At 50.3% G+C, this 22,976-nt stretch overlaps 1 protein-coding gene and 2 long non-coding RNA genes across 6 annotated transcripts in view; 2 read left to right on the plus strand and 1 right to left on the minus strand.

The window, feature by feature from the left end:
* Nucleotides 1-22,976, plus strand: part of LOC118373481 (protein numb homolog) — a 109,655-nt gene that overhangs the window by 49,188 nt on the left and 37,491 nt on the right. The window contains exons 3-5 of one of the 4 annotated variants that reach the window (XM_052496084.1): nt 2,248-2,322; nt 18,341-18,373; nt 19,678-19,752. In XM_052496084.1, coding sequence (XP_052352044.1) covers nt 2,248-2,322; nt 18,341-18,373; nt 19,678-19,752 — 183 coding nt within the window. Of the gene's footprint in view, nt 1-2,247; nt 2,323-18,340; nt 18,374-19,228; nt 19,753-22,976 lie in introns of those variants that run through there. The other 3 variants (XM_052496082.1, XM_052496085.1, XM_052496083.1) reach the window with 3 other exon arrangements.
* LOC127915720 (uncharacterized) lies at nt 2,336-5,062 on the plus strand. The gene is made up of 3 exons (XR_008091785.1): nt 2,336-3,377; nt 3,427-3,517; nt 3,567-5,062. It is a non-coding gene; the product is annotated as an uncharacterized LOC127915720 (long non-coding RNA).
* Nucleotides 18,571-19,243, minus strand: LOC127915719 (uncharacterized). The gene is made up of 3 exons (XR_008091784.1): nt 19,103-19,243; nt 18,952-19,055; nt 18,571-18,909 (listed from the first exon to the last, which is right to left on the minus strand). It is a non-coding gene; the product is annotated as an uncharacterized LOC127915719 (long non-coding RNA).

Consider the following 22,976-nt stretch of genomic DNA (forward strand, 5'->3'; position numbering starts at 1 on the left):
GGAACCTTCTGCCTGACCACACTGGGAACCTTCTGCCTGACCACACTGGGAACCTTCTGCCTGACCACACTGGGAACCTTCTGCCTGACCACACTGGTAACCTTCTGCCTAACCCTGACTTTAAATTAAGACCAAATAGGAATATAGTCAACAAGAGGAAACCCTCCAGGCGGGACCACTGTGACACACACAAGCGCGCGGGGGCTGTTAATAGTCACACGCGCCAAATACAACAGGTGTTGACCTTACTGTGAAATGATTACTTACAAGCCCTTAACCAAACAGCGCTTTAAGAAGTTAAAGAAACAGATAGAAAATAAAAAAGTAACAAGTAATTACAACAGCAGCAGTAAAATTACAGAGTCCATGAGGGGGTGTACCGTTACAGAGTCCATGAGGGGGGGTACCGTTACAGAGTCCATGGGGGGTATACCGTTACAGAGTCCATGAGGGGGGTACCGTTACAGAGTCCATGAGGGGGTACCGTTACAGAGTCCATGGGGGGGGTATACCGGTACAGAGTCCATGGGGGGGGGTATACCGGTACAGAGGCCATGAGGGGGGTACCGTTACAGAGTCCATGGGGGGAATACGTACAGAGTCCATGGGGGGGGGTATACCGGTACAGAGTCCATGAGGGGGGTACCGTTACAGAGTCCATGAGGGGGGTACCGTTACAGAGTCCATGAGGGGGTACCGTTACAGAGTCCATGAGGGGGGGTATGCCGGTACAGAGTCCATGAGGGGGGGTACCGTTACAGAGTCCATGAGGGGGGGTACCGTTACAGAGTCCATGAGGGGGGGTACCGTTACAGAGTCCATGAGGGGGGTACCGTTACAGAGTCCATGAGGGGGGGTATACCGGTACAGAGTCCATGAGGGGGGTACCGTTACAGAGTCCATGAGGGGGGGTACCGTTACAGAGTCCATGAGGGGGATACCGTACAGAGTCCATGAGGGGAGGGGGGGATACCGGTACAGAGTCCATGAGGGGAGGGGGATACTGGTACAGAGTCCATGAGGGCGGGGGGGTACCGGTACAGAGTCCATGAGGGGGGATACCGGTTAGTTGAGGTAATATGTACCTGTAGGGGGAGTTATTAAAGTGACTCTGCGTAGATAATAAACAAGAGTAGCAGCAGCGTAGAAGAGGGTTCTGGGTATTTTCAAACCACATAGCTGACACATTTTACACATCTCTTCGAGTTCTACTAAACTTATAGGTAGTAACAGTGACCATAGCACACACCCTTACAGGGCAGCGGTTACCCCACCCCCCCTCCTCCCTCCCTCCCCCCAAAATAAATGTTTTAGCGGTATTGAAAATCACACTCGGTTTTACATAATACCCCGGTATAGGGTATAAACAGTACATCTCACAAGTCTACTGTCTATTAATATAACTTACAGAAGAAGCCAGTCCTATAGTGCATCCCAAATGGCACCCTAATCCCTATGGGCCCTCGACAAAAATATGTTTTCATTTGAGACACCATCATCCAATCGTTCACAGGAGCAGGAAGGACCCGTTGGCACGGGGACCTTCTGGGGCCCCCTGGGAGGGAGAAGCAGGAAGAAGAGGATGTTACCACTCGCAACATGCTGGCACAGTTTCTGCTACCGGAGTCACTAACTCTCTCTCGCTCTCGCTCTCGCTCTCGCTCTCGCTCTCGCTCTCGCTCTCGCTCTCTCTCTCTCTCTTGTGCTCTCTCTCGTGCTCTCTCTCGTTCTCTCTCTCGTGCTCTCGCTGTGTCTCTCTCGCTGTGTCTCTCTCGCTGTGTCTCTCTCGCTGTGTCTCTCTCTCGCTGTGTCTCTCTCTCGCTGTGTCTCTCTCTCGCTGTGTCTCTCTCTCGCTGTGTCTCTCTCTCGCTGTGTCTCTCTCTCGCTGTGTCTCTCTCTCGCTCTGTCTCGCTCTGTCTCTCTCGCTCTGTCTCTCTCGCTCTGTCTCTCTCGCTCTGTCTCTCTCGCTCTGTCTCTCTCGCTCTGTCTCTCTCGCTCTGTCTCTCTCGCTCTGTCTGTCTCTCTCGCTCTGTCTGTCTCTCTCGCTCTGTCTGTCTCTCTCGCTCTGTCTGTCTCTCTCTCGCTCTGTCTGTCTCTCTCGCTCTGTCTGTCTCTCTCGCTCTGTCTGTCTCTCTCGCTCTGTCTGTCTCTCTCGCTCTGTCTGTCTCTCTCGCTCTGTCTGTCTCTCTCGCTCTGTCTCTGTGTCTGTCTCTCTCTCTCTCTCTCTCTCTCTCTGTCTCTCTCTAGTACCTGGGTCATGTAGAGGTGGAGGAGTCCAGAGGAATGCACATCTGTGAGGATGCAGTGAAGCAGCTCAAGACGGTAGGTAGAGGGCTTCCTGTCTGTCTTCCTGTCTGTCTCTCTCACACGCACTGGACCATATGTTTAAATAAGCCCCCGTAGCTACAGAGCCTTCAAAGTATTCAGGCCCCTTGAATTTTTTCACCTTTTGTTACATTAAACATTTATTCTAAAATGGATTTCATTTATTTTTTCCTCATCAAACTACACACAATACCCCATAATGACATCACAATACCCCATAATGACATCACAATACCCCATAATGACAAAGCGAAAACAGTTTTTTTTATACATTTCTGCAAATGTATAAAAAAATATGTAAAACAGAAATACCTTATTTCTACTTAATACCTTACGTATTTCAGACCCTTTGCTATGAGACTCGACATTGAGCTCAGGTGCATCCTGTTTCCATTGATCATCCTGGAGATGCTTCTACAACTTGATTAGAGTCCACCTGTGGTAAATGTTATTTATTGGACATGATTTGGAAAGGCACACCTGTCTATTATATAAGGTCCCACAAGTTGACAGTTCATGTCAGAGCAAAAACCAAGCAAAGAGGTCGAAGGAATTGTCCGTAGAGCTCAGAGACAGGATTGTGTCGAGGCACAGATCTGGGGAAGGGTACCAAAACATTTCGGCAGCATTGAAGGTCCCCAAGAACACAGTGGCCTCCATCATTCTGCAGCATTGAAGGTCCCCAAGAACACAGTGGCCTCCATCATTCTTAAATGATCTGGGGAAGGGTACCAAAGGCTGTAATGTAACAAAATGTGAAAAAGTCAAGGGGTCAGAATACTTTACGAAGGCACTGTCTCTCCAGAACAGGGAGCCCTCTTCTCCTCTCCAGAACAGGGAGCCCTCTTCTCCTCTCCAGAACAGGGTCTGACCCTAGTGTGTTTCTAGCCAGTCTGACCCTGCATCGGTCAGGGTCTGACCCGGAATGTACACAGGAGCCATTTTTCATTTGAAACACTGCTACTCCACCCAGTGTACTGTAGTCTGGTTCTACGGGTCTGAGGTACTGCTACTCCACCCAGTGTACTGTAGTCTGGTTCTACGGGTCTGAGGTACTGCTACTCCACCCAGTTTACTGTAGTCTGGTTCTACGGGTCTGAGGTACTGCTACTCCACCCAGTGTACTGTAGTCTGGTTCTACGGGTCTGAGGTACTGCTACTCCACCCAGTGTACTGTAGTCTGGTTCTACGGGTCTGAGGTACTGCTACTCCACCCAGTGTACTGTAGTCTGGTTCTATAGGTCTGAGGTACTGCTACTCCACCCAGTGTACTGTAGTCTGGTTCTACAGGTCTGAGGTACTGCTACTCCACCCAGTGTACTGTAGTCTGGTTCTACAGGTCTGAGGTACTGCTACTCCACCCAGTGTACTGTAGTCTGGTTCTACAGGTCTGAGGTACTGCTACTCCACCCAGTGTACTGTAGTCTGGTTCTACGGGTCTGAGGTACTGCTACTCCACCCAGTGTACTGTAGTCTGGTTCTACGGGTCTGAGGCACTGCTACTCCACCCAGTTTACTGTAGTCTGGTTCTACGGGTCTGAGGTACTGCTACTCCACCCAGTGTACTGTAGTCTGGTTCTACGGGTCTGAGGTACTGCTACTCCACCCAGTGTACTGTAGTCTGGTTCTGTAGGTCTGAGGTACTGCTACTCCACCCAGTGTACTGTAGTCTGGTTCTCCAGGTCTGAGGTACTGCTACTCCACCCAGTGTACTGTAGTCTGGTTCTATAGGTCTGAGGTACTGCTACTCCACCCAGTGTACTGTAGTTTGGTTCTCCAGGTCTGAGGTACTGCTACTCCACCCAGTGTACTGTAGTCTGGTTCTACAGGTCTGAGGTACTGCTACTCCACCCAGTGTACTGTAGTCTGGTTCTACGGGTCTGAGGTACTGCTACTCCACCCAGTGTACTGTAGTCTGGTTCTACGGGTCTGAGGTACTGCTACTCCACCCAGTGTACTGTAGTCTGGTTCTACGGGTCTGAGGTACTGCTACTCCACCCAGTGTACTGTAGTCTGGTTCTCCAGGTCTGAGGTACTGCTACTCCACCCAGTGTACTGTAGTCTGGTTCTATAGGTCTGAGGTACTGCTACTCCACCCAGTGTACTGTAGTCTGGTTCTCCACCCAGTGTACTGTAGTCTGGTTCTACAGGTCTGAGGTACTGCTACTCCACCCAGTGTACTGTCGTCTGGTTCTATGGGTCTGAGGTACTGCTACTCCACCCAGTGTACTGTAGTCTGGTTCTACAGGTCTGAGGTACTGCTACTCCACCCAGTGTACTGTCGTCTGGTTCTATAGGTCTGAGGTACTGCTACTCCACCCAGTGTACTGTAGTCTGGTTCTATGGGTCTGAGGTACTGCTACTCCACCCAGTGTACTGTCGTCTGGTTCTACAGGTCTGAGGGTCTGGATGTACTATCCCCTCTGGCCATCTGTTGAACCCAGCTTAACTCACTGAGCCCAGGGGGGACAGGCATGGGGGACAGGCACGGGGAAGACCTGTCACCCAGACAGATGTGTAGCTCACTGAGCCCAGGGGGGACAGGCACGGGGAAGACCTGTCACACAGACAGATGTGTAGCTCACTGAGCCCAGGGGGGACAGGCATGGGGGACAGGCACGGGGAAGACCTGTCACCCAGACAGATGTGTAGCTCACTGAGCCCAGGGGGGACAGCCATGGGGGACAGGCACGGGGAAGACCTGTCACCCAGACAGATGTGTAGCTCACTGAGCCCAGGGGGGACAGGCAGGGGGGACAGCCATGGGGGACAGGCAGGGGGGTCAGCCATGGGGAAGACCTGTCACACAGACAGATGTGTAGCCTCGCTACTTCCATCTCTCTCTGTAGTTTCCAGAGGAATTAAAGGGACCAGGAGTGTTGGGACAGAAAGGGTGACTCTGTCTAGGAGAGCTGCCCTGCCTCATTTGGGAGTGTTGGGACAGAAAGGTTGACTCTGTCTAGGAGAGCAGCCCTGCCTCATTTGGGAGTGTTGGGACAGAAAGGGTGACTCTGTCTAGGAGAGCAGCCCTGCCTCATTTGGGAGGGTGACTCTGTCTAGGAGAGCAGCCCTGCCTCATTTGGGAGTGTTGGGACAGAAAGGGTGACTCTGTCTAGGAGAGCAGCCCTGCCTCATTTGGGAGGGTGACTCTGTCTAGGAGAGCAGCCCTGCCTCATTTGGGAGGGTGACTCTGTCTAGGAGAGCTGCCCTGCCTCATTTGGGAGGGTGACTCTGTCTAGGAGAGCTGCCCTGCCTCATTTGGGAGGGTGACTCTGTCTAGGAGAGCTGCCCTGCCTCATTTGGGAGGGTGACTCTGTCTAGGAGAGCTGCCCTGCCTCATTTGGGAGGGTGACTCTGTCTAGGAGAGCAGCCCTGCCTCATTTGGGAGGGTGACTCTGTCTAGGAGAGCTGCCCTGCCTCATTTGGGAGGGTGACTCTGTCTAGGAGAGCTGCCCTGCCTCATTTGGGAGGGTGACTCTGTCTAGGACAGCTGCCCTGCCTCATTTTGGAGTGTTGGGACAGAAAGGGTGACTCTGTCTAGGAGAGCAGCCCTGCCTCATTTTGGAGGGTGACTCTGTCTAGGAGAGCTGCCCTGCCTCATTTTGGAGGGTGACTCTGTCTAGGAGAGCTGCCCTGCCTCATTTGGGAGGGTGACTCTGTCTAGGAGAGCAGCCCTGCCTCATTTGGGAGGGTGACTCTGTCTAGGAGAGCTGCCCTGCCTCATTTTGGAGTGTTGGGACAGAAAGGGTGACTCTGTCTAGGAGAGCTGCCCTGCCTCTTTTGGGAGGGTGACTCTGTCTAGGAGAGCTGCCCTGCCTCATTTTGGAGGGTGACTCTGTCTAGGAGAGCAGCCCTGCCTCATTTTGGAGGGTGACTCTGTCTAGGAGAGCTGCCCTGCCTCATTTTGGAGGGTGACTCTGTCTAGGAGAGCAGCCCTGCCTCATTTTGGAGGGTGACTCTGTCTAGGAGAGCTGCCCTGCCTCATTTTGGAGGGTGACTCTGTCTAGGAGAGCTGCCCTGCCTCATTTTGGAGGGTGACTCTGTCTAGGAGAGCTGCCCTGCCTCATTTTGGAGTGTTGGGACAGAAAGGGTGACTCTGTCTAGGAGAGCTGCCCTGCCTCTTTTGGGAGGGTGACTCTGTCTAGGAGAGCAGCCCTGCCTCATTTTGGAGGGTGACTCTGTCTAGGAGAGCAGCCCTGCCTCTTTTGGGAGTGTGACTCTGTCTAGGAGAGCAGCCCTGCCTCTTTTGGGAGTGTGACTCTGTCTAGGAGAGCTGCCCTGCCTCATTTGGGAGGGTGACTCTGTCTAGGAGAGCTGCCCTGCCTCATTTGGGAGGGTGACTCTGTCTAGGAGAGCAGCCCTGCCTCATTTGGGAGGGTGACTCTGTCTAGGAGAGCAGCCCTGCCTCATTTGGGAGGGTGACTCTGTCTAGGAGAGCTGCCCTGCCTCATTTGGGAGGGTGACTCTGTCTAGGAACGCAGCCCTGCCTCATTTGGGAGGGTGACTCTGTCTAGGAGAGCTGCCCTGCCTCATTTGGGAGGGTGACTCTGTCTAGGAGAGCTGCCCTGCCTCATTTGGGAGGGTGACTCTGTCTAGGAGAGCAGCCCTGCCTCATTTGGGAGGGTGACTCTGTCTAGGAGAGCAGCCCTGCCTCATTTTGGAGGGTGACTCTGTCTAGGAGAGCAGCCCTGCCTCATTTGGGAGGGTGACTCTGTCTAGGAGAGCAGCCCTGCCTCATTTGGGAGGGTGACTCTGTCTAGGAGAGCTGCCCTGCCTCATTTGGGAGGGTGACTCTGTCTCATTTGGGAGGGTGACTCTGTCTAGGAGAGCTGCCCTGCCTCATTTGGGAGGGTGACTCTGTCTAGGAGAGCAGCCCTGCCTCATTTGGGAGTGTGACTCTGTCTAGGAGAGCAGCCCTGCCTCATTTGGGAGGGTGACTCTGTCTAGGAGAGCAGCCCTGCCTCATTTTGGAGTGTTGGGACAGAAAGGGTGACTCTGTCTAGGAGAGCAGCCCTGCCTCATTTGGGAGGGTGACTCTGTCTAGGAGAGCAGCCCTGCCTCATTTGGGAGTGTTGGGACAGAAAGGGTGACTCTGTCTAGGAGAGCTGCCCTGCCTCATTTGGGAGTGTTGGGACAGAAATGGTGACTCTGTCTAGGAGAGCTGCCCTGCCTCATTTGGGAGTGTTGGGACAGAAAGGGTGACTCTGTCTAGGACAGCTGCCCGCCCTGCCTCATTTGGGAGTGTTGGGACAGAAAGGGTGACTCTGTCTAGGAGAGCTGCCCTGCCTCATTTGGGAGGGTGACTCTGTCTAGGAGAGCTGCCCTGCCTCATTTGGGAGGGTGACTCTGTCCAGGAGAGCAGCCCTGCCTCATTTGGGAGGGTGACTCTGTCTAGGAGAGCTGCCCTGCCTCATTTGGGAGGGTGACTCTGTCTAGGAGAGCAGCCCTGCTTCATTTGGGAGGGTGACTCTGTCTAGGAGAGCAGCCCTGCCTCATTTGGGAGTGTTGGGACAGAAAGGGTGACTCTGTCTAGGAGAGCAGCCCTGCCTCATTTGGGAGGGTGACTCTGTCTAGGAGAGCAGCCCTGCTTCATTTGGGAGGGTGACTCTGTCTAGGAGAGCAGCCCTGCCTCATTTTGGAGTGTTGGGACAGAAAGGGTGACTCTGTCTAGGAGAGCAGCCCTGCCTCATTTGGGAGGGTGACTCTGTCTAGGAGAGCAGCCCTGCCTCATTTTGGAGTGTTGGGACAGAAAGGGTGACTCTGTCTAGGAGAGCAGCCCTGCCTCATTTGGGAGTGTTGGGACAGAAAGGGTGACTCTGTCTAGGAGAGCAGCCCTGCCTCATTTGGGAGTGTTGGGACAGAAAGGGTGACTCTGTCTAGGAGAGCTGCCCTGCCTCATTTTGGAGTGTTGGGACAGAAAGGGTGACTCTGTCTAGGAGAGCAGCCCTGCCTCATTTGGGAGTGTTGGGACAGAAAGGGTGACTCTGTCTAGGAGAGCAGCCCTGCCTCATTTGGGAGGGTGACTCTGTCTAGGAGAGCAGCCCTGCTTCATTTGGGAGGGTGACTCTGTCTAGGAGAGCAGCCCTGCCTCATTTTGGAGTGTTGGGACAGAAAGGGTGACTCTGTCTAGGAGAGCTGCCCTGCCTCATTTTGGAGTGTTGGGACAGAAAGGGTGACTCTGTCTAGGAGAGCAGCCCTGCCTCATTTGGGAGTGTTGGGACAGAAAGGGTGACTCTGTCTAGGAGAGCTGCCCTGCCTCATTTGGGAGTGTTGGGACAGAAAGGGTGACTCTGTCTAGGAGAGCAGCCCTGCCTCATTTGGGAGTGTTGGGACAGAAAGGGTGACTCTGTCTAGGAGAGCAGCCCTGCCTCAGTGTTGGGACAGAAAGGGTGACTCTGTCTAGGAGAGCAGCCCTGCCTCATTTGGGAGTGTTGGGACAGAAAGGGTGACTCTGTCTAGGAGAGCTGCCCTGCCTCATTTGGGAGTGTTGGGACAGAAAGGGTGACTCTGTCTAGGAGAGCAGCCCTGCCTCATTTGGGAGTGTTGGGACAGAAATGGTGACTCTGTCTAGGAGAGCTGCCCTGCCTCATTTGGGAGTGTTGGGACAGAAAGGGTGACTCTGTCTAGGACAGCTGCCCGCCCTGCCTCATTTGGGAGTGTTGGGACAGAAAGGGTGACTCTGTCTAGGAGAGCTGCCCTGCCTCATTTGGGAGGGTGACTCTGTCTAGGAGAGCTGCCCTGCCTCATTTGGGAGGGTGACTCTGTCTAGGAGAGCAGCCCTGCCTCATTTGGGAGGGTGACTCTGTCTAGGAGAGCTGCCCTGCCTCATTTGGGAGGGTGACTCTGTCTAGGAGAGCAGCCCTGCTTCATTTGGGAGGGTGACTCTGTCTAGGAGAGCAGCCCTGCCTCATTTGGGAGTGTTGGGACAGAAAGGGTGACTCTGTCTAGGAGAGCAGCCCTGCCTCATTTGGGAGGGTGACTCTGTCTAGGAGAGCAGCCCTGCTTCATTTGGGAGGGTGACTCTGTCTAGGAGAGCAGCCCTGCCTCATTTTGGAGTGTTGGGACAGAAAGGGTGACTCTGTCTAGGAGAGCAGCCCTGCCTCATTTGGGAGGGTGACTCTGTCTAGGAGAGCAGCCCTGCCTCATTTGGGAGTGTTGGGACAGAAAGGGTGACTCTGTCTAGGAGAGCAGCCCTGCCTCATTTGGGAGGGTGACTCTGTCTAGGAGAGCAGCCCTGCTTCATTTGGGAGGGTGACTCTGTCTAGGAGAGCAGCCCTGCCTCATTTTGGAGTGTTGGGACAGAAAGGGTGACTCTGTCTAGGAGAGCTGCCCTGCCTCATTTTGGAGTGTTGGGACAGAAAGGGTGACTCTGTCTAGGAGAGCAGCCCTGCCTCATTTGGGAGTGTTGGGACAGAAAGGGTGACTCTGTCTAGGAGAGCTGCCCTGCCTCATTTGGGAGTGTTGGGACAGAAAGGGTGACTCTGTCTAGGAGAGCAGCCCTGCCTCATTTGGGAGTGTTGGGACAGAAAGGGTGACTCTGTCTAGGAGAGCAGCCCTGCCTCATTTGGGAGTGTTGGGACAGAAAGGGTGACTCTGTCTAGGAGAGCAGCCCTGCCTCATTTGGGAGTGTTGGGACAGAAAGGGTGACTCTGTCTAGGAGAGCTGCCCTGCCTCATTTGGGAGTGTTGGGACAGAAAGGGTGACTCTGTCTAGGAGAGCAGCCCTGCCTCATTTGGGAGTGTTGGGACAGAAAGGGTGACTCTGTCTAGGAGAGCTGCCCTGCCTCATTTGGGAGTGTTGGGACAGAAAGGGTGACTCTGTCTAGGAGAGCAGCCCTGCCTCATTTGGGAGTGTTGGGACAGAAAGGGTGACTCTGTCTAGGAGAGCTGCCCTGCCTCATTTGGGAGTGTTGGGACAGAAAGGGTGACTCTGTCTAGGAGAGCAGCCCTGCCTCATTTTGGAGTGTTGGGACAGAAAGGAAACACACGGATTGATGTTGTTCAAATCAAATATTTCCAGTGTTCTTGCTGCTGCACACCCAGGTCATAAACTCCAGTAGATTACCAGGACTGACTGACTGGCGGACGACTCTGTCTCATTTGGGAGGGTGACTGTCTAGGAGCACTGCCCTACCTCATTTGGGAGGGTGACTCTGTCTAGGAACGCAGCCCTGCCTCATTTGGGAGGCAGACTGCGAACCCTTGTTCTGAGAAATGAAGGCTATTCCATGTGAGAAATTGCCAAGGAACAGAAGATCTCGTACAACGCTGTGTACTACTCCCTTCGCAGAACAGCGCAAACTGTCTCTAACCAGAATAGAACAAGGAGTGGGAGGCTCCGGTGCACAACTGAGCAAGAGGACAGGTACTTTATTGTCTAGTTTGAGAAACAGACGCCTCACAAGTCCTCAACTGGCAGCTTCATTAAATAGTACCCGCAAAACACCAGTCTCAACGTCAACAGTGAAGAGGCGACTCCGGGATGCTGGCCTTCCAGGCAGAGTTCCTCTGTCCAGTCTCAACGTCAACAGTGAAGAGGCGACTCCAGGATGCTCTCGACCCACTTCACTACAGCCCTGTCGATGTGAATGGTGGCGTGCCCTGCCCTCCGTTTCCCGTAGTCCACGATAATCTCCTTTTTAACCTGCTGACGTTGATGCGGAGGTTCTTCTGGCACCACACTGCCACGTCTCTGACCTCCTACCTATAGACTGTCTCATCGTTGTCGGCGATCAGGCTTATCTCCAACATGTAATGATGGCGTTGGAGTCGTGCATGGCCAATCAGTCGTTGCTGAACAGGGAGTACAGGAGGGGACTAAGCACGTACCCCTGAGGGGCGCCCATGTTAAGGTTCAGCATGGCGGATGTGCTGTTGCCTACCCTCACCACCTGGGGGCCGCCCGTCAGGAAGTCTAGGATCCAGTTGCGATGGACAGAGAACACCACCGTGGTTTTTAAGAAGGCTCAGCAAAGGCTATTCTTCTTAAGGTAGCTCCGATCCGTCGACAGTCTGCTAAGAAATGCTCCTTGTTTTTGTAATAGTATAATAGTGTTATGGCTTAGTCCTCTTTGACATTGCAATCTGCTGGGTGGGGGGTGTAACATCACGATGGAGGCTGCAAACAGGCTAAACAAAATGATCAAGAACGCTGGATCTACCATCGGCACCAAGCAGGACGAACTAGAGCCCGTGCTAGATAAATTGGTCCTCAAAGAGATTAGAATTATGGTGGCAAACTAGCCAGCCCCTCCACAGTACCTGGAGCATCACAGTGATATAACCACCACTAGTCACAGTGATATAACCACCACTAGTCACAGTGATATAACCACCACTAGTCACAGTGATATAACCACCACTAGTCACAGTGATATAACCACCACTACATTTACATTTACATTTAAGTCATTTAGCAGACGCTCTTATCCAGAGCGACTTACAAATTGGTGCATACACCTTATGACAACCAGTGGAACAGCCACTTGCATCTAAATCTTGTTGGGGGTGAGAAGGATTACTTACCCTTACTTACCCTATCCTAGGTATTCCTTGAAGAGGTGGGGTTTCAGGTGTCTCCGGAAGGTGGTGATTGACTCCGCTGTCCTGGCGTCGTGAGGGAGTTTGTTCCACCATTGGGGGCCAGAGCAGCGAACAGTTTTGACTGGGCTGAGCGGGAACTGTACTTCCTCAGTGGTAGGGAGGCGAGCAGGCCAGAGGTGGATGAACGCAGTGCCCTTGTTTGGGTGTAGGGCCTGATCAGAGCCTGGAGGTACTGAGGTGCCGTTCCCCTCACAGCTCCGTAGGCGAGCACCATGGTCTTGTAGCGGATGCGAGCTTCAACTGGAAGCCAGTGGAGAGAGCGGAGGAGCGGGGTGACGTGAGAGAACTTGGGAAGGTTGAACACCAGACGGGCTGCGGCGTTCTGGATGAGTTGTAGGGTTTAATGGCACAGGCAGGGAGCCCAGCCAACAGCGAGTTGCAGTAATCAAGACGGGAGATGACAAGTGCCTGGATTAGGACCTGCGCCGCTTCCTGTGTGAGGCAGGGTCGTACTCTGCGGATGTTGTAGAGCATGAACCTACAGGAACGGGACACCGCCTTGATGTTAGTTGAGAACGTCAGGGTGTTGTCCAGGATCACGCCAAGGTTCTTAGCGCTCTGGGAGGAGGACACAATGGAGTTGTCAACCGTGATGGCGAGATCATGGAACGGGCAGTCCCTTCCCCCGGGAGGAAGAGGAGCTCCGTCTTGCTGAGGTTCAGCTTGAGGTGGTGATCCGTCATCCACACTGATATGTCTGCCAGACATGCAGAGATGCGATTCGCCACCTGGTCATCAGAAGGGGGAAAGGAGAAGATTAATTGTGTGTCGTCTGCATAGCAATGATAGGAGAGACCATGTGAGGTTATGACAGAGCCAAGTGACTTGGTGTATAGCGAGAATAAGAGAGGGCCTAGAACAGAGCCCTGGGGGACACCAGTGGTGAGAGCGCGTGGTGAGGAGACAGATTCTCGCCACGCCACCTGGTAGGAGCGACCTGTCAGGTAGGACGCAATCCAGCGTGGGCCGCGCCGGAGATGCCCAACTCGGAGAGGGTGGAGAGGAGGATCTGATGGTTCACAGTATCGAAGGCAGCCGATAGGTCTAGAAGGATGAGAGCAGAGGAGAGAGAGTTAGCTTTAGCAGTGCGGAGCGCTCCGTGATACAGAGAAGAGCAGTCTCAGTTGAATGACTAGTCTTGAAACCTGACTGATTTGGATCAAGAAGGTAATTCTGAGAGAGATAGCGGTAGAGCTGGCCAAGGACGGCACGCTCAAGAGTTTTGGAGAGAAAAGAGAGAAGGGATACTGGTCTGTAGTTGTTGACATCGGAGGGATCGAGTGTAGGTTTTTTCAGAAGGGGTGCAACTCTCGCTCTCTTGAAGACGGGAGGGACGTAGCCAGCGGTCAGGGATGAGTTGATGAGCGAGGTGAGGTAAGGGAGAAGGTCTCCGGAAATGGTCTGGAGAAGAGAGGAGGGGATAGGGTCAAGCGGGCAGGTTGTTGGGCGGCCGGCCGTCACAAGACGCAAGATTTCATCTGAGAGAGAGGGGAGAAAGAGGTCAGAGCATAGGGTAGGGCAGTGTGAGCAGAACCAGCGGTGTCGTTTGACTTAGCAAACGAGGATCGGATGTCATCGACCTTCTTTTCAAAATGGTTGACGAAGTCATCTGCAGAGAGGGAGGAGGGGGGGATTCAGGAGGGAGGAGAAGGTGGCAAAGAGCTTCCTAGGGTTAGAGGCAGATGCTTGGAATTTAGAATGGTAGAAAGTGGCTTTAGCAGCAGAGACAGAGGAGGAAAATGTAGAGAGGAGGGAGTGAAAGGATGCCAGGTCCGCAGGGGAGGCGAGTTTTCCTCCATTTCCGCTCGGCTGCCCGGAGCCCTGTTCTGTGAGCTCGCAATGAGTCGTCGAGCCACGGAGCGGGAGGGGAGGACCGAGCCGGCCTGGAGGATAGGGGACATAGAGAGTCAAAGGATGCAGTAAGGGAGGAGAGGAGGGTTGAGGAGGCAGAATCAGGAGATAGGTTGGAGAAAGTTTGAGCAGAGGGAAGAGATGATAGGATGGAAGAGGAGAGAGTAGCGGGGGAGAGAGAGCGAAGGTTGGGACGGCGCGATACCATCCGAGTAGGGGCAGTGTGGGAAGTGTTGGATGAGAGCGAGAGGGAAAAGGATACAAGGTAGTGGTCGGAGACTTGGAGGGGAGTTGCAATGAGGTTAGTGGAAGAACAGCATCTAGTAAAGATGAGGTCAAGCGTATTGCCTGCCTTGTGAGTAGGGGGAAGGTGAGAGGGTGAGGTCAAAAGAGGAGAGGAGTGGAAAGAAGGAGGCAGAGAGGAATGAGTCAAAGGTAGACGTGGGGAGGTTAAAGTCGCCCAGAACTGTGAGAGGTGAGCCGTCCTCAGGAAAGGAGCTTATCAAGGCATCAAGCTCATTGATGAACTCTCCGAGGGAACCTGGAGGGCGATAAATGATAAGGATGTTAAGCTTGAAAGGGCTGGTAACTGTGACAGCATGGAATTCAAAGGAGGCAATAGACAGATGGGTAAGGGGAGAAAGAGAGAAAGACCACTTGGGAGAGATGAGGATCCGGTGCCACCACCCCGCTGACCAGAAGCTCTCGGGTGTGCGAGAACACGTGGGCGGACGAGGAGAGAGCAGTAGGAGTAGCAGTGTTATCTGTGGTGATCCATGTTTCCGTCAGTGCCAAGAAGTCAAGGGACTGGAGGGAGGCATAGGCTGAGATGAACTCTGCCTTGTTGGCCGCAGATTGGCAGTTCCAGAGGCTACCAGAGACCTGGAACTCCACGTGGGTCGTACGCGCTGGGACCACCAGATTAGGGTGGTCGCGGCCACGCGGTGTGGAGCGTTTGTATGGTCTGTGCAGAGAGGAGAGAACAGGGATAGACAGACACATAGTTGACAGGCTACAGAAAAGGCTACGCTAATGCAAGGAAATTGGAATGACAAGTGGACTACACGTCTCGAATGTTCAGAAAGTTAAGCTTACGTAGCAAGAATCTTATTGACTAAAATGATTAAAATGATACAGTACTGCTAAAGTAGGCTAGCTGGCAGTAGCTGCGTTGTTGGCACTACACTAATCAAGTCGTTCCGTTGAGTGTAATAATTTCTACAGTGCTGCTATTCGGGGCTAGCTGGCTAGCTAGCAGTGTTGTTTACGTTACGTTGAGTTAAAAGAACGACAATAGCTGGCTAGCTAACCTAGGAAATCGCTCTAGACAACACAATTATCTTTGAAACAAAGACGGCTATGTAGCTAGCTATGTAGCTAGCTACGATCAAACAAATCAAACCGTTGTACTGTAATGAAATGAAAATGTGATACTCCCTGACCGGTGATTGAATTCGAATCAGTAGACGTGTGGTGACGTTGGCTAGCTGTTAGCTGTTGGCTAGCTAGCAGAGTCTCCTACGTTAAGGACGACAAATAGCTGGCTAGCGAACCTCAGTGAATTAAGATAATCACTCCAAGGCTACACACACTAAACTACACAATTATCTTGGAAACAAAGACAGCTATGTAGCTAGCTAACAGTAAACTAATCAAGTCATACAGTTGAGTGAATAGCACTACAGTGATGCTAATCTGTGTGCGTTAGCTAGCTCCTGGGCGAATAGCAGTGAAGGCTACGTTAGGGCGACGAAATACGATAATTATGCAATTATCTCTGATACAAGGACGGCTATGTAGCTAGCTAAGAAGAATTGCTAAGATTAGACAAATCAACCGTTGTACTATAATGAAATGTAATGAAAAAGTTATACAACCTGCAGAGCGAAGTGCGAATGCGACCGCTCGCTCCAACCCGGACCGCTCGCTCCAACCCGGAACCGGAAAACTAGTCACAGTGATATAACCACCACTAGTTACAGTGATATAACCACCACTAGTCACAGTGATATAACCACCACTAGTTACAGTGATATAACCACCACTAGTCACAGTGATATAACCACCACTAGTTACAGTGATATAACCACCACTAGTCACAGTGATATAACCACCACTAGTCACAGTGATATAACCACCACTAGTCACAGTGATATAACCACCACTAGTCACAGTGATATAACCACCACTAGTTACAGTGATATAACCACCACTAGTCACAGTGATATAACCACCACTAGTCACAGTGATATAACCACCACTAGCCAGCCCCTCCACAGTATCAGCCTGGAGAATCACAGTGATATAACCACCACTAGCCAGCCCCTCCACAGTATCTGGAGCATCACAGTGATATAACCACCACTAGCCAGCCCCTCCACAGTACCAGCCTGGAGAATCACAGTGATATAACCACCACTAGCCAGCCCCTCCACAGTATCAGCCTGGAGAATCACAGTGATATAACCACCACTAGTCAGCCCTTCCACAGTATCAGCCTGGAGAATCACAGTGATATAACCACCACTAGTCACAGTGATATAACCACCACTAGCCAGCCCCTCCACAGTATCAGCCTGGAGAATCACAGTGATATAACCACCACTAGCCAGCCCCTCCACAGTATCTGGAGCATCACAGTGATATAACCACCACTAGCCAGCCCCTCCACAGTATCAGCCTGGAGAATCACAGTGATATAACCACCACTAGCCAGCCCCTCCACAGTATCAGCCTGGAGAATCACAGTGATATAACCACCACTAGTCACAGTGATATAACCACCACTAGTCACAGTGATATAACCACCACTAGTCACAGTGATATAACCACCACTAGTCACAGTGATATAACCACCACTAGTCAGCCCTTCCACAGTACCTGGAGCATCACAGTGATATAACCACCACTAGCCAGCCCCTCCACAGTATCAGCCTGGAGAATCACAGTGATATAACCACCACTAGTCAGCCCCTCCACAGTATCAGCCTGGAGAATCACAGTGATATAACCACCACTAGTCACAGTGATATAACCACCACTAGTCACAGTGATATAACCACCACTAGCCAGCCCCTCCACAGTACCTGGAGAATCACAGTGATATAACCACCACTAGTCAGCCCCTCCACAGTATCAGCCTGGAGAATCACAGTGATATAACCACCACTAGTCACAGTGATATAACCACCACTAGCCAGCCCCTCCACAGTACCAGCCTGGAGAATCACAGTGATATAACCACCACTAGCCAGCCCCTCCACAGTATCAGCCTGGAGAATCACAGTGATATAACCACCACTAGTCACAGTGATATAACCACCACTAGTCACAGTGATATAACCACCACTAGCCAGCCCCTCCACAGTATCAGCCTGGAGAATCACAGTGTGATGACAGATTTATTTTACTCAGGGCCAAAACGGAACATTTGCGCCGATCCTTCTTACCATGAGGCTTTTTAACACAAACACTTAGACACATCAATGTATATACAAAAAAATAACTGTGTGTACATGTTGTTTTTTATGGTCTATTTACTGATATTGATTGTTTGCAGTCACATTTCCCCTCCAGGGGATTAATGCAATACTGTCTAATCTGTCTTTATATGATCCATGACCAGCCTTTCAAAGCACTTCATGGCTACAGAGGTGAGTGCTACGGGGCCATAGTCACTTAGACAGGTTACCTTGGTGTTCTTGGGCACGGGGACTATGGTGGTCCGTTTGTTGGTATTACAGACTCGGACAGGGAGAGGTTGAAACATGACAGTGAAGACGCTTGCCAGCTGTCAGCACATGCTCTGAGTACGCGTAGGGTCCTGGTAAATATTAACCTGTTAAAGGTCTTACCCACGTCGGCTATGGAGAGCGTGATCACACAGTCGTCCGGGAACAGCTGGTGCTCTCATGCATGGTTCAGTGTTGCTTGCCTCGAAGCGAGTATAGAAGGCATTTAGCTCGTCTGGTAGGCTCGCGTCACTGTTCAGCTCGCGACTGGGTTCCCCTTTGTAATCCATGATCGTTTTCAAGCCCTGCCACATCTGACGAGCATCAGGTTGCAGTGGGATTTCTTACAAGTGTCAGACTTATTGTCCCGCTCCTTGAAAGCAGCAGCTCTAGCCTTTAGCTGAGTGTAGATGTTGCCTGTAATCCATGGCTTCTGGTTGGGATATGTACGGTCACTGTGGGTATGACTCGAGGCACTTATTAATGAAGCCAGTGACTGTGGTGAACTCCTCAATGCCAAAATGAATCCCAGATGATTCACCTACCAATATGATTCACCTTCCAATATGATTCACCTTACTCCCCTCAAACTGGATCCCTCTATTCTTCCATCTGTCACTTCACTCACTCATTCCTAATCAAGCTTCACTCCTCCAACCCCTCCTTCCCCTCATAAACAAAGGCATACACACCTGCCTTCCACCCACACACACACACACACACACACACCTATACCCTCACCTGGACATTCTAAATGTAGCCATCAGTCATCGGTAACATTGTGCGTCCTTGTCCCCCCACCCACCTTCTCCTGTACCAATCCCACAACAGGACAGGAAATTCTTCAAGGGCTTCTTTACTAAAGTAAGTTGTGCTTTTGTGTGTGAAGGCCAAGTGCCTGTCTCTTTCCTTGCCCTTAATATAACCCCCTCACTCTCTGATTATGGCTGACTGTACTACTGGGCCAGGCCACCAGGGACTGTCTGGGACCTCACCAACAAACTACCTGGAGACGTGTGCGTGTGAGAGTGTGTCTGTGTCTCACCAGCTCTTCTTCCATCAGAGAAGGATCAAGACGAGACCTGTGTGAATGAGTTGGCCTGTCCTGTGTGTACCGTCTCTGTCTCGGTGTGTTATTTAACTTAAGGAACTGGTTGGCCACTGTTTCAGTTGCTTTGTTGTAGTCAACTTTCTTCCTCATTCCAGTCTGGGTACTCACAACACAACACCTACTCATGACTTCCTTTCTCTTCCTCATTCCAGTCTGGGTACTCACAACACAACACCTACTCATGACTTCCTCTCTCTTCCTCATTCCAGTCTGGGTACTCACAACACAACACCTACTCATGACTTCCTCTCTCTTCCTCATTCCAGTCTGGGTACTCACAACACAACACCTACTCATGACTTCCTCATTCCAGTCTGGGTACTCACAACACCTACTCATGACTTCCTCTCTCTTCCTCATTCCAGTCTGGGTACTCACAACACCTACTCATGACTTCCTCTCTCTTCCTCATTCCAGTCTGGGTACTCACAACACCTACTCATGACTTCCTCTCTCTTCCTCATTCCAGTCTGGGTACTCACAACACCTACTCATGACTTCCTCTCTCTTCCTCATTCCAGTCTGGGTACTCACAACACCAACTCATGACTCTCTCCTAACCTTCCTTTACAATGTTTGATTTTCAGTTGTTTTTCCTCTGTTTCCAGGTTGGGATTTGTGTTTTTGTGCGTGGCATATGGGTGTCTTTCATCTCTGTAACTCTCCCGGTCTCTTTCTCATCTCTGTTTCTGTCTCTTTCTCATCTCTGTTTCTGTCTCTTTCTCATCTCTGTTTCTGTCTCTTTCTCATCTCTGTTTCTGTCTCTTTCTCATCTCTGTTTCTGTCTCTTTCTCATCTCTGTTTCTGTCTCTTTCTCATCTCTGTTTCTGTCTCTTTCTCATTCCTGTTTCTGTCTCTCTCTCATTCCTGTTTCTGTCTCTCTCTCATTCCTGTTTCTGTCTCTTTCTCATCTCTGTTTCTGTCTCTTTCTCATCTCTGTTTCTGTCTCTTTCTCATCTCTGTTTCTGTCTCTTTCTCATCTCTGTTTCTGTCAGCTTTGTTTCTGTCTCTGTCATCTCTCTGTGTCTGTCATCTGTGTGTGTCTTTTTGTCTGCAGGCAGGGAAGAAGGCAGTGAGAGCGGTGCTATGGGTCTCAGCAGACGGTCTCCGTGTAGTAGATGACAAAACTAAGGTAAGGGATCTCCTGCTATGCGGTCTGAACAGCTAGGTCACACACCCACGTGGCACAGACATAGTGTTTGATTGAAAATCTAATCAAGCACTTCTTGAGAGCCCATGAGCTCATGTTGCGCAAGAGTTCTTAGTAGGCCATGCAATTGCGAGAGAAAACAGAGTGATGGCCTCTAATAAAAAGAGGAGGATCCCATCAGCTTTCTATAGGCCTACTTTATTTATTTCTCAACTTTCCTAATATTAAGCACATTGCTTCTCTTTACAACGGGAGTATAGCCTACCTGTCTGCCATGAAAATGAACCGCGGGAAAAGCGTCCTCCAGTCTCTATTTAAGTGCAAAGATGACATGTATTTTTCCCGCTGCCCCTGGTTCCAGACAGGTGCATGATAATGGTCCATTCTAAATCCAAACAAATTTCACACATGCACTAAATAATTTATGTAAATACAAGATTAAGTCAAGAATAGTCTGATGGGTGACAATATTAGTAATATTATTATTATTATATAATATTAGTAAGGCAAGAAGCAATGTATACCTTTTTTTTGCAACTTTTTCTAATCATAGTCGCACATCTCATGTCGCCTGGCCTATATGTTTTATATCACAACTGAAGTGGCCAAATAACGTCTTAAAATTAAGCACATTCATCTGCTTCACAACGGGTGTAGAGCCTAACTGGCTCGGAAAGTTTTCAGACCCCTTGACTTTTTCAAAATTTTGTTAAGTTACAGCCTTATTATCAAATTGACTAATATTATTTTTTCCTCATCAATCTACACACAATACCCCATAATGACAAAGCAAAAACTATTTTGTTTGTGAATTTATAATAATAAAAACTGATTTACATAAGTATTCAGATCCTTTACTCAGTACTTTGTTGAAGGACCTTTGGCAGCGATTACAGCCTCCAGTCTTCTTGGGTTTGACGCTACAAGCTTGGAACACCTGTATTTTGGGGAGTTTCTCCCATTCTTCTCTGCAGACCCTCTCAAGCTCTGTCAGGATGGATGGGGAGCGTCGCTGCACAGCTATTTTCAGTTTTCTCCAGAGATGTTCGGTCGGGTTCAAGTCCGGGCTCTGGCAGGGCCACTCAAGGACATTCAGAGACTTGTTCCGAAGCCTCTCCTGCGTTGTCTTGGCTGTGTGCTTAGGGTTGTTGTCCTGTTGGAAGGTGAACCTTTGCCCCCCAGTCTGAGAACCTGCTCCAGAGCTCTCAGGACTTCATCAAGGATCTCTCTGTACTTTGTTCTGTTCATCTATCCCTTAATCCTGACTAGTCTCTCAGTCCCGCTGTTGAAAAATATCCCCACAGCATGATACTGCCACCACCATGCTTCACAGTAGGGATGATGACAGGTTTCCTCCAGACGTGACGCTTTGCATTCAGGCCAAAAGAGTTTAATCTTGGTTTCATCAGACCAGAGAATCTTGTTTCTCATGGTCTGAGAGTCCTTTAGGTGCCTTTTGGCAAACTCTAAGCAGGCTGTCATGTGCCTTTTACTGAGGAGTGGCATCCGTCTGGCCACTCTAACATAAAGACCTGATTGGTGGAGTGCTGCAGAGATGGTTGTCCTTCTGGAAGGTTCTCCCATCTCCACAGAGGAACTCTAGAGCTCTGTCAGAGTGACCATGGGGGTTCTTGGTCACCTCCCTGACCAAGGCCCTTCTCTCCCGATTACTCAGTTTGGCCGGGCAGCCAACTCTGGTCAGCCAGCTATAAGAAGAGTCTTTGTGGTTCCGAACTTCTTCCATTTTAGAATAATGGAGGCCACTGTGTTCTTGGGGACCTTCGATGCTGCAGACATTTTTTGGTACCTTTCCCCAGATCTGTGCCTCAACGCAACCCTGTCTCGGAGCTCTACGAACAATTCCTTCGACCTCGTGGCTTTGTTTTTGCTCTGACATGCACTGTCACCTGGGTTTATAGACCGGTGGTGACCTTATAGACCGGTGTGTGCCTTTCCAAATCATGTCCAATCAATTGAATTTACCACAGGTGGACTCCAGTCAAGTTGTAGAAACATCAAGGATGATCAATGAAAACAGGATGCACCTCCTAGTCTCATAGCTCAATTTAGAGCCTCAAATCAAAGGGTCTGAATAATTCTGTTTTATTTTTAATACATCTAAAGCTATAAACCTTTATTATGGGTTATTGTGTGTAGATTGAGGATTTTTTAAAATTTCATTTTACAATAAGGCTGTAACGTTGGAAAAGGTCAAGGGGTCTGAATACTTTCCAAATGCAACGTGTTCAAGTTTGGGGAAGATAATTTTCACCATAAAAAATGCACCTTTTTATAATAAAAGCATGAAATGCATAATTGCATTTGTGGTCACTTTTGAGAATGGAGTGTTTTCCTGCTATTGGAACATATGCGCTTATACCCTACTGCCTTGTGCGCATTTCTGCGTTCATAATGTGAAGAAACAGCCAAATAGTTTATCAGCATTTTAACCTAAATGTTCTGATCTGTTGCGTCAGCTAGTGGTTGTATTAATTTGAGATCTATCGCATCCCACAACTGTCCCAGACTAATGTTTGGAATATGTATTTCTCGCACAGAATAGAATGGGTCAACTTATGTACTATGTGGGATAGTAGATTGACATAGGCTAGTGCTTTTGCTGTTAGGCCTACTCATCTTGTTGGCTGACGAAAAGTAAATGTGGACAGTTCTTCCAACATCTTCAATATGCACCTCGGAATTAGATGAGGATGGGCACAGTTGCCCATCCTGATGTGTTTGTCTTCACTTGTAGCCTGTGAGAATGACCAGATTACGTGATGGAGAGCCGAGTGAGATGAGAGGTGCTTCGGAGCAGGCGGCACTCAGGTAGAAGGGTACAGTGACCACTGGCCCAGGAAAAGGCATGGATTTTTTTAGGGTGCATTACAGCCACACAAAGGGGATGCCGCTGGGAAATTTGCGGCATTATCAAGTGCTTGTCAAATTATGAGTGAGAGACTGATGAAGTGTGTACAGCCTGCACAAAAAAAAACTAAGCAGAGCTCATGCGTTTCACAAAACTTTTTTCAAATCATCATTAGTCTCATCGTGGAGCCGTAGAATGTATTAAAAATCCAAACATATAGCCCAACGTTTATAGAACAACTAAAGTTACATTAATTAATAACTCTAAATTAAGCATATAGGAGTACCTAACCACTCAACACAGAATAGCCCCATGTGCACACTCCCTCAAATCATAC

Source organism: Oncorhynchus keta, chromosome 35, assembly GCF_023373465.1.
Source record: "Oncorhynchus keta strain PuntledgeMale-10-30-2019 chromosome 35, Oket_V2, whole genome shotgun sequence".
In the NCBI taxonomy this organism is placed as follows: domain Eukaryota; kingdom Metazoa; phylum Chordata; class Actinopteri; order Salmoniformes; family Salmonidae; genus Oncorhynchus; species Oncorhynchus keta.